General features: G+C 25.1%; 4 protein-coding genes across 4 annotated transcripts; 1 reads left to right on the top strand and 3 right to left on the bottom strand.

The window, feature by feature from the left end:
• Window positions 1-4,872: 4,872 nt before the first annotated feature.
• On the bottom strand, window positions 4,873-5,739 carry OCT59_022134 (uncharacterized protein; the record flags this gene model as incomplete). The annotated part of the gene is made up of 1 exon (XM_066144624.1): window positions 4,873-5,739. The coding sequence occupies one exon, from the start codon at window positions 5,737-5,739 to the stop codon at window positions 4,873-4,875; it is 867 nt and encodes a 288-aa protein (XP_066006068.1).
• A 48-nt stretch (window positions 5,740-5,787) lies between these two features.
• OCT59_022133 (uncharacterized protein) lies at window positions 5,788-6,981 on the bottom strand (the record flags this gene model as incomplete). Its single annotated transcript, XM_066144623.1, has 4 exons — window positions 5,788-5,881; window positions 5,943-6,635; window positions 6,708-6,759; window positions 6,918-6,981. 4 exons carry the CDS (start codon window positions 6,979-6,981, stop codon window positions 5,788-5,790), a joined length of 903 nt encoding a protein of 300 aa, XP_066006067.1.
• A 743-nt stretch (window positions 6,982-7,724) lies between these two features.
• OCT59_022132 (uncharacterized protein) lies at window positions 7,725-9,202 on the bottom strand. Its single transcript, XM_025314205.2, has one exon. It carries the CDS (start codon window positions 9,037-9,039, stop codon window positions 8,035-8,037), a length of 1,005 nt encoding a protein of 334 aa, XP_025185582.2. The 5' UTR covers window positions 9,040-9,202; the 3' UTR covers window positions 7,725-8,034.
• A 2,997-nt stretch (window positions 9,203-12,199) lies between these two features.
• OCT59_022131 (uncharacterized protein) lies at window positions 12,200-13,666 on the top strand (the record flags this gene model as incomplete). The annotated part of the gene is made up of 3 exons (XM_025314204.2): window positions 12,200-12,605; window positions 12,701-13,487; window positions 13,597-13,666. The coding sequence occupies 3 exons, from the start codon at window positions 12,200-12,202 to the stop codon at window positions 13,664-13,666; spliced, it is 1,263 nt and encodes a 420-aa protein (XP_025185581.1).
• Between the last annotated feature and the right edge of the window lie 298 nt (window positions 13,667-13,964).

The following is a 13,964-nucleotide window of genomic DNA, read 5'->3' as shown; positions in this document are numbered from 1 at the left end:
GTAGAGCAGGCAAAAATCTATTTATCTAATAATTTTGAAGTTTATACTATTAGTCAAAATGGCAATAATCACATAACCCAGGTTTAAACACCTCGTATACAAATAGAAATTGCCTAATTTTATATAGAAAAATTTAAAAATAATGAAAAATTTTATTTAAATAATAAATATTAATACTTATAATTAAGGTTAAAAATATATTAGAGGAGTTATACATATTACGTAATATTTAGTTTAATATAAACTTACTCCTCTTCCTCTTATCAGATTTAATAACCAATCAAATTATAATATTTATAAATTATATAATTTTATTAAGTGTAATGTAAGATTTTGGTTATCCTCCTCCCCCTTTAATAATTACATAATATGTGTAAGCTTCCTTACAGTTGATCTTCTTTATAAGTATACTTTAATATAATCACATACTCCTTATCCCTATAAAAAATTTTTATCTGAATATTTCCATTATTTCTTTATGTCTTCTGTAAAATTCTGTAAAAATGATACATTCATGGATATCTGTGTTAATGAGATGAAAATTTCCATGATTTGGGGTTATTATGAAAATGATACATTTATGAAAAGATAAAACATGGATCAGATTTTTTACAAGGTATAAGCACATTTATATTAGTTCTAAATTAATAAACTTATTAAAAAAACCTTCTCTTTAGTTACATTATATAGTATTTTTATAATCATATTATATTTTTTTGATTTCAAGAAGTGTATCTATAGAAAAGGCTGACTGTATACTATATTAATTTAATTAATAAATTATAGTATTATATTTATTGATTTTTTATTAATACAATATATTTTTTTATAATTTTTATATATTTTTCTTTTTTTTATAAAGTTTTATATTATAATTTATTTTATTTATATAACTTATATTCTTAATTCTTTTTAATTTTAATAGATAATATTATTAATTTTATTTTAAATATTAAAATTCCTATTATTACCATTTTGGAAATTTTTTATTTCTCCTCAACAATGTTTTCATGACTCATTAGTCTTAATGCACTCTCAACTTCAATTGTATATCAAAAAGTACATTTTATTGTCTTGAGTTTATAAACCATTATCGTCATTTTATTATTTTAATATAGGAATGTGATTTTGGTGAATAATTGATTTAAATATAATGTTTATATGGTTATTTATTTTATGTTAGGATTTTTGGTAGCTTTAATTTTATTATATTATTATTCTAAATTATGTAAATTTAAATATTTTATTTTATGATCGTATAGTATATAGCTTATAACTCATCAGAAACATTTGCTGGTTGAGTGGGATATTTTAAAGGTTAATGTTTATGATTATGTAAACTTCTTACTATAATTAAATATCAATCCCTATGAGGATAAATAAAAAAAAAAAAAGAAATTTTTTATTGATATTTTTATTAAATTAATCAAAAATTTCATTATAAATATTTTTATTAATATTATTAACTATTAATTCCTTTTAAAAAAAAAACTCTTTCTCCTTTTTCTTATTTTTTATCATGGAAATAATATTTTAAAATACATTTATTTAAAGAAGTTGTTATAAATACTTGATTAAAATACTAACTTGATATTTACTACTTGTCTCTATTAAGTCTAATGGCACTTATTCATATTTTTTAAGTGATTTTAATTATAAGATTGAAGATTCCAAGCTGGAAGGAAAAAATTTCTATATTGTCAAGTAAAAAAAGTTCATTTTCTTAATAATACAGTCACCCCTCTCTACAGCGAACCTCGATATAACGAATAACACGATATAACGGATTTCCAGTGTGGTACCGATTTTAAATATAAAAAAAACCTTGATATAACGAAGTTTACTATTTATTTACCGTATAATGTAGTACGAAGTAAAGTGTGTGAATTGCTTATATAAAAATGCCTCTCGATATAACGGATTTTTTTTATACCGAATTTTTTTTTCAGTATAACGAAGAATTTGTGGTTTAATTATAATAAACATTTTTACATAAAAAAAATTAAAGCCGAAATCTACAAAAAAAAGTAGAACACTTCAGGAAGCATTCCCTATAATAAAAAAATAAAAAAAGAATGTTAGTAAATGTTCTTAAACAAAATTAATAAAAAAAATTAAGTCCCCCCTTACTTTTTTTTTTCAGATGTCCATTTCGAAGTCCAGGAAGACCAGGAAGCGTCTCCTACAAAAAAAAATGAAAATTAATCATAAATAAGACTCCCACTACCTATATTTTCGTCCAGTAACCCTACGAAAAGAAATGGAAAATGTTAGTACGGTTCTTAAAAAAAGATGAATACCCTCCCTCTTGGTTCCCCTTTACCTCATTTCAGTTTTTCGTCCAGGTACTCTACAAAAAGAGAAAATAATAAATCAGTTAAAATTTTAAAAAAAACATTAAAAATATAATGAAGTTCCCCATACCTCGTTCCATTTCAAAAGTCTGGTCATGTTTTTCGTCTGGAAACTCTACAAAAAGAAAAAAAATAACAAATAAGTTAAATTTTAACAAATATTAAAATATAATAAAGTTCCATACCTCACTCAATTTCAAAGTCCGGACTGTCTGGTAGTGTATTTCATCTGGAAACTCTACAAAATCGAAAAAAAACAAATTAGTTAAATTTTTTTAAAAAAAAACCTTTAAAAAATATAAATATAATGAAACCTGGTCCATACTTCGCTCAATTTCAAAAGTCTGGACTGTCCGGTAGTGTATTTCATCTGGAAACTCTACAAAATCAGAAAAAAAATAAATTAATTTTTTTTAAAAATATAACGAAACCTGATCCATACCTCATTCAATACCAAAAATCTGGTCGTAATTTTCGTCTGAAAACCCTACAAGAAGAAAATTATACTACAAAAGTCCGTTGCTTGGAAACCTACAAAAAGAAAAAAAAGATTATCAGTTGTACTGCGCAATTTGATTTCTAATTATCGGTAAATCGGATCGACAAGTCATATGATCTGTATGACCGATATACCTATACCGAAGAATTCGTTATACTATACCAAATAATTCGCTATAGTGTTAACGAAGTTGATTATAACGAAGCCTTGATCTGCCGGAACGTAGGGTTCGTTATATCGAGAGTTGACTGTAAAGTGTTGTTTCTAGTAATAGTTTGGTAAAGTTTTTCTTTTTATCTAGGTTTTTACTCCTTTAGATTAGTTTTCCTAAAGTTTATGTCTTTTTCTTATATTTTTAATGAATTTTTCTTATCTTTTTTTTTATCTTCTGTTTTGGAATTTTTCTGAAAGGTAGGGGAGTATTCTAAAATTGATCAATATTAGGTGGTTTGCTAATCATTTTTTTTTTAAGAAAGTTGGATATAATTTAAAGTGAGTGCAGATTTTAGTGATCAGTTTTTAGATAGGTGAGGTCAAGATGACATATTATGAATTTTTTATTGCAAACTAATTTAATTGGAAAGATCATTTAAAATAAGATGAATATTTTTTTGAAAATTGCATAATACTAAAAAGTTTCTTTTTAGTTTAATTTTAAATAGTTTATTAACTCTAATAATATAGTTACTTAGAGAATTTATTTTTATCAATTAATGTAAAAGGTATTTATCAACTAGAGGTGGCAGTTTCAGTTTTGGTTAATTTATAAGTATGGGCTATATTTTACGTGCTTTGACTTTGATGTTAGAATTAATAATATTCTTTTTGAATTTTTATGCCATGAAGTTTTTGCTTTGTTGCACATATTCTTTACATTAGGCTTTTTTCCTAGATATATCTATCAATTTAAATAGATTATTTAGCAATAGTGGTTTAGTAGTATTGTCTCAATTTGTAATTCTTTATGTAATATTCTGTTTAAGTAATTTAATAGTAATTTAATATATACAGTTAATTCATTTTATAAGTACATTTTTTGAAACTATTTAATAATATAATTAGAATAAGATGTACTAATTGGTAAAGGTATTAATTTAATATTTCCATATATAAAAATTTGTAAAAAAAGTTATAATATAAGATATATTTAAATTATCTAATTATTAAACTTTTTTTACCATTAAATTCAGAATACAAACTGTATAACAGGTACTTTATTAGTTATTTTATTAAATTGTGTAATTTGTATACTTATGTAAGAAAAATTTTATATATATTTTAATATTATAATATGGAACTAATTTGATGTGATTATACTTACTGTATAACTAATAAAATGATTATAAAAAAAGTGTTTTATATATAAAAAAATTAGAACTAAAATATGTATATCTTAAAAAGAAAAGTTGTTTTTATATAAAAGATATCTACTATAAAGAAGGTTGACTATTTTTTAAGTAAAATTCTAAATAATTTATATATAATTTATTTACTAATCACATAAAATTTCAAAAATTTAAATTATATATTTCTGTTTTTTAATTAATAATAAAATTTATACTATTGAATTTATTTTAATAAGATGAATTTATTAAATTTTATAGGTGGTTTTTATTCCATTTAACTTTAAATTTTAAAATTATGATTTCAATTTGTTATATAAATTATTATTATTAAATAAAAGTATTAGAATACTATCTGAATTGCAAATAAATGAAATTAATTAATGAAAGTATAAATAAAAAAAAAATTTTAAATAAATTATAAATTTACTTAAATTATATAAAAATACCAAAAAGAAAAGAAATATATTGAAAATAATAGAATTTAATATTTTGATTGTATTTTTCTTAATAAACTGCTTTATTTATTTAATACTAACAATCTTAAAAATATAAATTAAATTAAAGATTAGATTGAATTATTATACCTTGCTTCTTACTCAAATTTTGTGAAGTTGAAAAATGAAAAAGATGAGATTAAAATATAAGTTAGTTTTAGGTGAATTATATATATAAGTTATATATCTAATAGATATAAAGCATCCCTATTTTTACTTTCCAACTTTTGACAATATCTAAGTAATTGTTCTGCACCACAATCTGTTGCAATCTTTGTAATTTCTTCTACATTATCATTATTAACATACTTTGAAATGGATTTTTCGCACTTTTGAATTAAAAATGGAATTATAAATCTTGAAGATCCATAAAGTAAATCTATCCATTCTTCCAAATCGGTCAAAACATCTTTAACTTGTCCTGTATACATAAAGTTAAGAATATTTTCAAATGAGTTAGTAGAAATTTCTGAGAGGGTTAATATTCTATCTGTTGTTTCAATCATTTGTGAACTAAATAATCCCTTAAAATATTCTGAATAATAATTTAAGATAGATTTATGAACATAATAAACTACTTCTTTATCTTCAAAAATTGAATCTTTTAATTTAATTATAAAATCACTTGTATTTTGATCATTTAAAATTATTTCATTTTTGTCAAATCCATATTTAGATAATTCTTCACATATAATATCGGGTTCAAGTTCAACTTTTATATCCATCCCAAAATTTTCATCATCATCAATTAAAGGTCCTAATCTATCCATCTCTTGTCTAAATATTTGAGATTTATCCCAAGTTACCCAATCACTATTTCCTAATAATTGAATTCTTAAAATAAAACCATATTCGCCTTTAACAAATGATGAAAGATCCAATATTGAATCTGATTTTTTATAAACCCAATATAATGATAACCCAGAAATAAAATCACATGAAACTGGATTCCAATTTAGCGACGCTTCATTTTGTCTCGTTGCTAATGGAATTATTGATATTTTAATTTCTGCATCATCATGCCACGTATGTTGAGTTAATTTCATTGATAATGTTTTAATAATAAAATTTCCGGGTCTGTAATCAAACTTCCATTATATATATCCCGAACTTGAATGATTCCCATCTTCTTCATTTTCATCAGTTTCATCATATACGTCTTTTTCTTTTTCCCTAGCTAAATATAATCTAAAATAATATTATTAATACATTAAATTAATATAATTTATTATAATTAATTTGTACTTACTTTCTCCAATTATATTCAACATTATAAGCGATATTATAAAATTCCAAGGCTCCACGATTCCACTTTTTTAAATATTTATTAGTCGTAATTCCATTTTCATAATAAGCATCGGTTCTTGTGTTATATGAAATTCTATGATTGAATAAATTTTTCTTCTTTTCATTTGGTAATATATTGAATTTATATTTATTATTGAATAATCCAGAAACAATATCTTTTTTAATGCTATCATCTACTTTTAATCTCATATTATCTTCTAATAAATTACTAAAGCTTTTTTGTCGTTGAATTAATTCAATACAAACATCCAATCCAAATGTTCCTTTAGTATCCCTTAAAACTCCATATTCATGCATCTTTTGATTAAATATTCGAGCCACCCTATTTGATAATACAACTTTTAACATAAATCCTGATTCTCCTTTAACCATATCACTTAAATTTAATTCTCCTGAAAATGCAGGAAGTTTTTTCCAACCTAATTCCGAATTATTAATGTTATTGTTCAAGTTTTTATTTTTTAATAAAGGCGCGATAAACCACTCAACGGTGGCGGAGTCAAATAATATATAATCTGATTTGAATATTAAAGAAAAGATTGTAAATTCTTGCTGTTGTTTATAAGGATCATTATAATCAAATTTCCATATAATATAACCTAATTTATTTGAATTAAAGCTAGATAAAAATACTCTAAAGTAAAAATAAAAAAAAGTTAGTTATTATTATTATTTTTTTTTGGAATTTTTTTTTGCAATTAATTACCTATTATGTCCATAGGCAGGTACATAAATAATATTATCGTATTCTAAAGCACCTTTATCCCAAAATTCGAGATATTTATTTTTTGTAATCCCATTTTCATAATAAGAATCATTTGTAGTATTGTAAGAAATTCTATTTTTAAAAATCGAAAATTTTCTGAAACATCATTCAACCTTATTAAATGAAGTGGATATTTGTCATTAAATAAACCGTATGTAAATGAATTTTCGACAAATAATTCTGAAGAAGAATCTTTTATAATGGAAATATTCATTGAAAATAAAATTTTCGTATGGGAGAAATCTTTGCGTAACATAATGCAATAACCCGTGAAGTTATTATAAATAATGATGTCACATTTATTCTATAATTGAAATAATAAATTTTTTTGATCCAATTAACATAATTATTCAAACATTACTATCGCAAAATAAATATAATTATTAAGTAGAAATTTAATAAAATTATATTGCATATTTATAAATTCCTATTTATCTTTTCTTTAGCTCTTTTTTTTTGCTTTGGGCGTTACTCATCACGAAAAATATTCCGGCAACTTGAACATCTATTTGTTTCTATTCTTTTTGTGATATCACAAGCTCAAAAACTTCACAATATGCCAGTCGATTAGGAATATGTGGGATTTTAATGATCGTGAAACATCCAATATTGAAATATCCCGATAGATCAAAATCCCAACAGCATAAAATCCTGACTCAAATCCCGAAGATTTTTTAAACGTATTTTATTTTATATTCGGCCATTTGCATCGGTCATTTAGGAATACTGCAGTGACCAATAGGAATTAACGCTACTAATAATGATGTCAGGATTTTGTAGTGAACCATTCCAGAATGAGCATCAATATTTTAAGCTACTAGATATTAACCGTAGATATTCTTGCTTAAATACTGGAAATTCTATGGGATAATTTGTTTCATTTTCAGATTTAGGCATTTCTTGTTATTACTACATAAAATAAATCGAAATCATCAAAACAATTTTGCTCTCCATTAAAAAAAAAAAGATATCAATTTATTTGATGGTGCGAAGTTTCATTTCATTCGACTAAATTAAACTCCCGTTAATTATATTATTTAGATATTTTATTCTGTAGATTATTTAAAATAATTTGTGGAATACTTAAAAGTCCTAAACATTGTCAAATTATATAGTAAGATCTCATTATTTCAAGATACTGTTACATTTCGTTAGCGCGAAATAGTTATTAATCATTAACTACTATTTCAAACCATATAATAGTTTATAATCATACTAAGATTAAAAAATACAAATAAGCTAAATAATAGCTAAATTATTATATATGCTAATAATCTTGACTTGAACATGTTAAATTACAAGACTCTCCGAATAAATCTACCCACCATGATCGCGTACGACTTAATAATGCTAATAGTAGCAAAAGGATTGCTACTATAATACCAGAAAAGTAAAACCAAATGCTAAGAATACGTCGGCTATACACAGATTTTTCTCCTAAAACATGGGAAATAAATGCGACAGTACTGTTAACTGTCCAGATAGAGCACAAGACAGAGATATATTTGCTTCTGCAGCCAAATCCGATCGGACGACTGAAATAAGCAAGTGGCACTGTTATCCAAGGAATTATTAATGAGAATAAGATAAAAGTGACCACAAATATACTGGCATCATTGGGATTTTTTACGTGATCTGGGAGATCTCTCACAACAATATATGTCCTATTTTCTGGTTCTTCTATTCTTTCATTGGGATCCTTCTCTAATTTTTCTAACCTTTCTCTAGGGTCTCTAACTACCATTCTCCCCCCAAAGACCCTTTTATAGACCGCTGGCAGGGTCCAGCTTAATGATAATGGGAGATAAGGCCAATCCTCTTCGGTGCAATGCGCTAGATGCATTGCCTTGGTTAGACCCGCAAAAATACCTACAAATACGTAATAGGCAGAAGCCAGGGATGAGAGCCGATCGAGAGGGCTTGCTTCTGCGATGCACTCCTCAAGTGATTGAATAACTTGTGGATCTTGGTCGGATAAATTTATTTCTTTAGCATGATGCCCAAAAGGTCTAAATGAAATCGGTTTTCCATCTTCCTTAAATCGATCTGAATTAAGCCAATATGTAGTCGCCGATATTGGGTCGTCTTTTACGTTTAAAACATAAAACAATCCCGTAAATGGGCAGCCGAGACACCTCATAATCCATAATAGCTTATTTCCCAGACCATTATCCGGGGCTGTTCCTATCGTTACAATGACTGGTATGCAGCCTAATACATATTGGGGCGCAGGATCTTCTAATATGCGTATTAAATCTTGCAAAGTTGTCATTTTACTAATAACTAAACTTCAATTACGGTAAATATGAAATTGGTTAACATGTACAGTATTATTCCCTTGTAAGTTCATAAATTTAGAACAGGACAAATACTTTTAGGGAGATTTCAATATTTTATTAGTTCAATAAAGAGATATCTAAATGGTATTTATGTTCATCAGGTAAAAGAGAATAGGACTTTATATTTATTTACGGGTCATACTTATAATGGAACATATGACTGAACACACATAATCTCTTTATTACAAATACAATAGAGTAGCGGCGTAATATTGTTTATACTTGATATTCTAAATTAATTGATAAGAGCATTATATTAGGTTATAAGTAAAAAGATATTTTTTCAGATCGTATAAATATAAATGGGCACAACGGTTGCACTATCTTCTTGCCTATCATAAACATCATATGATAGTAAATTTCTTTAATTTGGTATTAGTGGCTTTATTTATTTCTAATAAAAGGTTAACAATGAGATAACCGACTAACTAAAAATGTTAAAACAAAAAAAAATTTTTTTCGCTTTTATATGAGCATTTTTTTTTCATAAATTTAACGTATGGACATTCTGAACATTTTTTTTTAAAACGCTGATTATTTAGGAGTATACATATAAACTGTACTGTACGGTTAGCTAAACTGTACTGTACGAAGTGAGAACTCACCAATCAGATTTTACTGTACGATAAATAAAAAAAATTTAAAAAATTTGAAAAGTATACAATGAGTTATGATTGGCTAAAATATTTTCGTACAGTACAGTTTAGCTGACCGTACAGTACAGTTTATCTATTTACCTATTATTTAGAAACTAGAATTGATAATCGAATCCAAATTTCCAATTCAAACAGCGTAAGTTAACAATTTATCGAAGAAATTAGATGATGTATTCAATGAAGATTAAAGATTAAGGTTGGATTGGTATCGTTAGAACTCTGTGAACCGGTTCACACGATCTTATGATTTTTGAGCGTATATGTATGATTTATTTATCGATTTATGTACTTTAATATATAATTTTAAATTTATATATTATTGGATGATTTAAAACTCAAATAATAGTAATAATAGTCTAAAGCGACATTACTTTATATTTGGCAATAGTAATAATAATATACCGCTCATGAGTGCAATTTTTATAATAAACTATCCAATAATTTTATTATTATGCTAAATACATAGTAATATGAGTTATTGTTCAGTCAATTAGGAGTATGCAGGATTTTAATGACCGATATTTTTATGAGACAATCAATATTGAAATCGTTATTAGTAGCATTTAATTCCTATTGGTCACCGCAGTAATCCTAATGACCGAACTATAACTGACCAAAATAACAATTATGTAAGATCTGCAAGGATAAAATAAATAAATCAGCTGCGCCATAGACTATAAGACAAACGATTCAGCTAGTCTTAATTTGTTCAAGACTGAAATAAAAGGTATTTAAAAAAGATTGTTTACATGTTAAAATCTCTATAGTTTATCTCATTTGGTTATTAATGCACGAAAATCCCCCACTCAAAAATTACCAAAATTTTAGCTATGTAATACAGTAATTGTTGGGTGAGAGGGAAATAAGTCACGTGGATGTAGCAGTGTTTCTCAAACCAATAAAATGGTATAGAAGGTTTATTACGAGTAGATCTATAAAAATTACCAATGACTGACCGATTCCTGTTATTAAAGTCGTTTAAATGGTTATGATTATTTATAAACTTCAAGAACTATACTAAAAAAATATTATAATAATAAACATAATATCAGAATCGACACTTATGACTAGTTGGCATGAAATTATGCAGCAATAGGATCGACATACTGATTTTTTTATTAGACTAAAGCATAAATATCATTCATAATATCACATTATATTAATTATATCTGATATAGTTATTGGATAATGCAGTTAATCCTTCGTAAATATGTAGAAATAATGATTTTAATTATGATTCAAGACATGAGACAATCGAGACATATTCCCGAATGATATCTTTTAAAATTCAATTATTTAATTGACTGACATTTATTTATAATTAAAATAAAATAATTAAATAATTATTTTGTTATTATAATATTATTTTTATCACACATTATTGTTAAAATAATAATAAAGTTTATCCGATGTATATAGTATATTAAACGTACAAATTAGAATTTTGATATTTTTTAAAATAATGTTATTTTATTAATTTTTATTAAGGTAATATTTTTGTATATACAGTATATAAAATAATTTTAAATGGAAAAAATATCCATTTTTGAAATGCGTTAGTTATTAAATGCATGAATTTAAATTGATGCCAGTTAAGGAATAAGAATTAAAGAAGGATGACGTAATAATATAAAACAAGGAATCAATATCAAACCCCGCGGCTAAAATATTTCACTAGTTAAATAAAGGAAATTTTGGGCGGGGTGATTTTTCTTTATTAAATAATCATCTAAGGTTCATTCAAATTTGGTTCTATTTATTTTAACCTATTTTTAGGTTAGGGATAACTGTCGTAATAATTATCCTGATTTAAAACTAGTCCATTTTATGGCTTGTACGAAATTTGTCCAACATTTTTTACGTTACCCTTTCATCCAAATTTAGTAGAAGGCTCATGCGGGATCTTCCGCCCTAGGGCTTATTTATATCTTTGGTCAAAAGACGATGGCGAATTTTGGTTTTGATATCGTCATAATGAATGAATGAATATTTAATTAATTGTAAACTATCGTATATTATTAACTTTTTTTTTTTCGTGAAGAGGAAAAAAAATTCATTCCCGTCCCTTTTTGTTACCTGAAGGTTTGTGCTGTGCTGTTTGTGCCATTTATGATGTTTATGATCGCGGAATGTAACATGTTGTACGACAAGTGCCACATATTGACGTACATTTCCCCTTGCCTTTCCCTTTATCAGTTACAAATGTTTCCAAAAATAATCTACATTATTTTAAAATATTTTATCTTGATGTTTTCAAATAATTTCTTTATTAAGTTAAAAATTATTCATCTACACAAAAAAAGTTTTTCAAATTAGATATATAAATACCCACTCTGACCTTTTTTTTTTTTTAAAAAAAATAATATATATATATATATATATATAAGATTTAATTTTGATATCTCTTCCTTCCCTTTTCCCCAAAATATACACGACTATGGCTTTTTTAAAATTAAAAAATAATTTCTTCATATTTTTCATTTTTTTGATATTTTTTAATGAACTAGTTTTTTCTCAATGTATAGATTATTTTGATGCCTTAGATCATGAAGTAAAAAGAAATGTTGCTTGTCCGCTCGTAACAGATGATCCATCAAAATATTCTAGGAGAGCACCCTCTTCTTATGAGGATGAATCAAAAATACAAATTACAGAATTTAAATGTAACAATGCAACAGAAGAAATTTGTAATAAAGTCAAAGACACTATTTTGATAGCTGGAAAAATTATTTCAAAAACTTTTATTTTAAAGTCGCCCATATTTTTATCCGTTAATTATACTAATTTATGTGTAGTTCAACCTGATCTTTGTAAATTACAAGGAGGAAAAGTTGTTGTAATAGGTAATTCCTTTAAATAAATATATATATATATATATATATATATAGAGTTATATATTGAATATATATTAAATATAAATTTATTTTATTTTTGTTAGGTGCCGCTCAATCAGCACGAGAAATATTATTGTTGGATGATGATGGATTATCTCGATATTATCCTCAATCATTAGTAAAACAGTATCAATTTAAAAAACATCCTGAATTTGCTCCGATTGATATTATAGCAACATTTAATTCCATAGTTAATTGGCATTTTCCATCGGATTCTGATATACCAATTCAACCAAAACAATTTGATATGCTTTATATCGTTTTACATGAATTAATGCATGGTTTAGGTTTCACTTCAAATTGGCAAAACTGGTTTTTAACTGGTAATAAAAATCAAATTCTTATCACTTCTAAACCAGATGTAGTTATTTCTGATAATGAAGTTATTTTTGATGAATTTAAAGAAACTGCTTTTGATAGACATTTAATATTTAATAGTAATTACAAAAATTTATCTCCCGTCACTGTAAAATTAAATGATTTTGCTAATCCTGGTACAAAATTTAAAAATGTTACCGACTTGATCCAAAATTTTTTAAATTCTAAACAAGTCGTAATAGCAGAAAATATGAATAATATATCCACTACTTTTAATTCCCTTTCTTCTTATCCAAAATCTTGTTATACGGAAAGAGCTATTTTGGAAACTACTCTCATTCCTTTTCAAAATGGTCAGAGTATTTCTCATTTTGATCAATCTTACATAAATTCTCCTGATTTCTTAATGACTACGATTCAAGTTCCTGGTAAAACTTTGTCCGATTTAGTAAGGCAAACTGGTGCTACGAGTCCTATTGGTCCAAAATTACAGGCCATTATGGAATGTTTAGGGTATGTAAATCTAAAAAAATGCATGAGAAAAGACCGTTGTTTCAAAAATTATGCATTACTAATTTTAGTTTTTTTTTTTATAATAATAATAATAATATATTAAACCTAGATATGAAACAAAGAGAAATTTGATACCATATCGTCCGAAATTGGTTTATCCGCTGAGCGGGAAGTCTTAATTTTATTACACATGTACAACGCTTTTAACAATAAAATGAATTCTTTGTTATTGTTCTTAATTTGTTCATTGTAAATTTAAACGAATGTTTTGTATATTATCTCTATTAATAAATATATATATATACTGTAAGTTATATACATCAATAGAGTATTCTAGGATATAAAATTTTATCTTTATGTAAAAAATTTTCTAAATTTAGAAGTTTTAATTTGCATTTAAAAATCCTATATGTAATATATAATTTATTTAATGGTATAAATTATCAAAAAATTTTTAATAATTTTACAAGTTTCAAA

The sequence above is a fragment of the Rhizophagus irregularis genome, chromosome 31 (genome assembly GCF_026210795.1).
Source record: "Rhizophagus irregularis chromosome 31, complete sequence".
Classification (NCBI taxonomy): domain Eukaryota; kingdom Fungi; phylum Glomeromycota; class Glomeromycetes; order Glomerales; family Glomeraceae; genus Rhizophagus; species Rhizophagus irregularis.
This window is presented reverse-complemented; position numbering and strand designations above follow the sequence as displayed.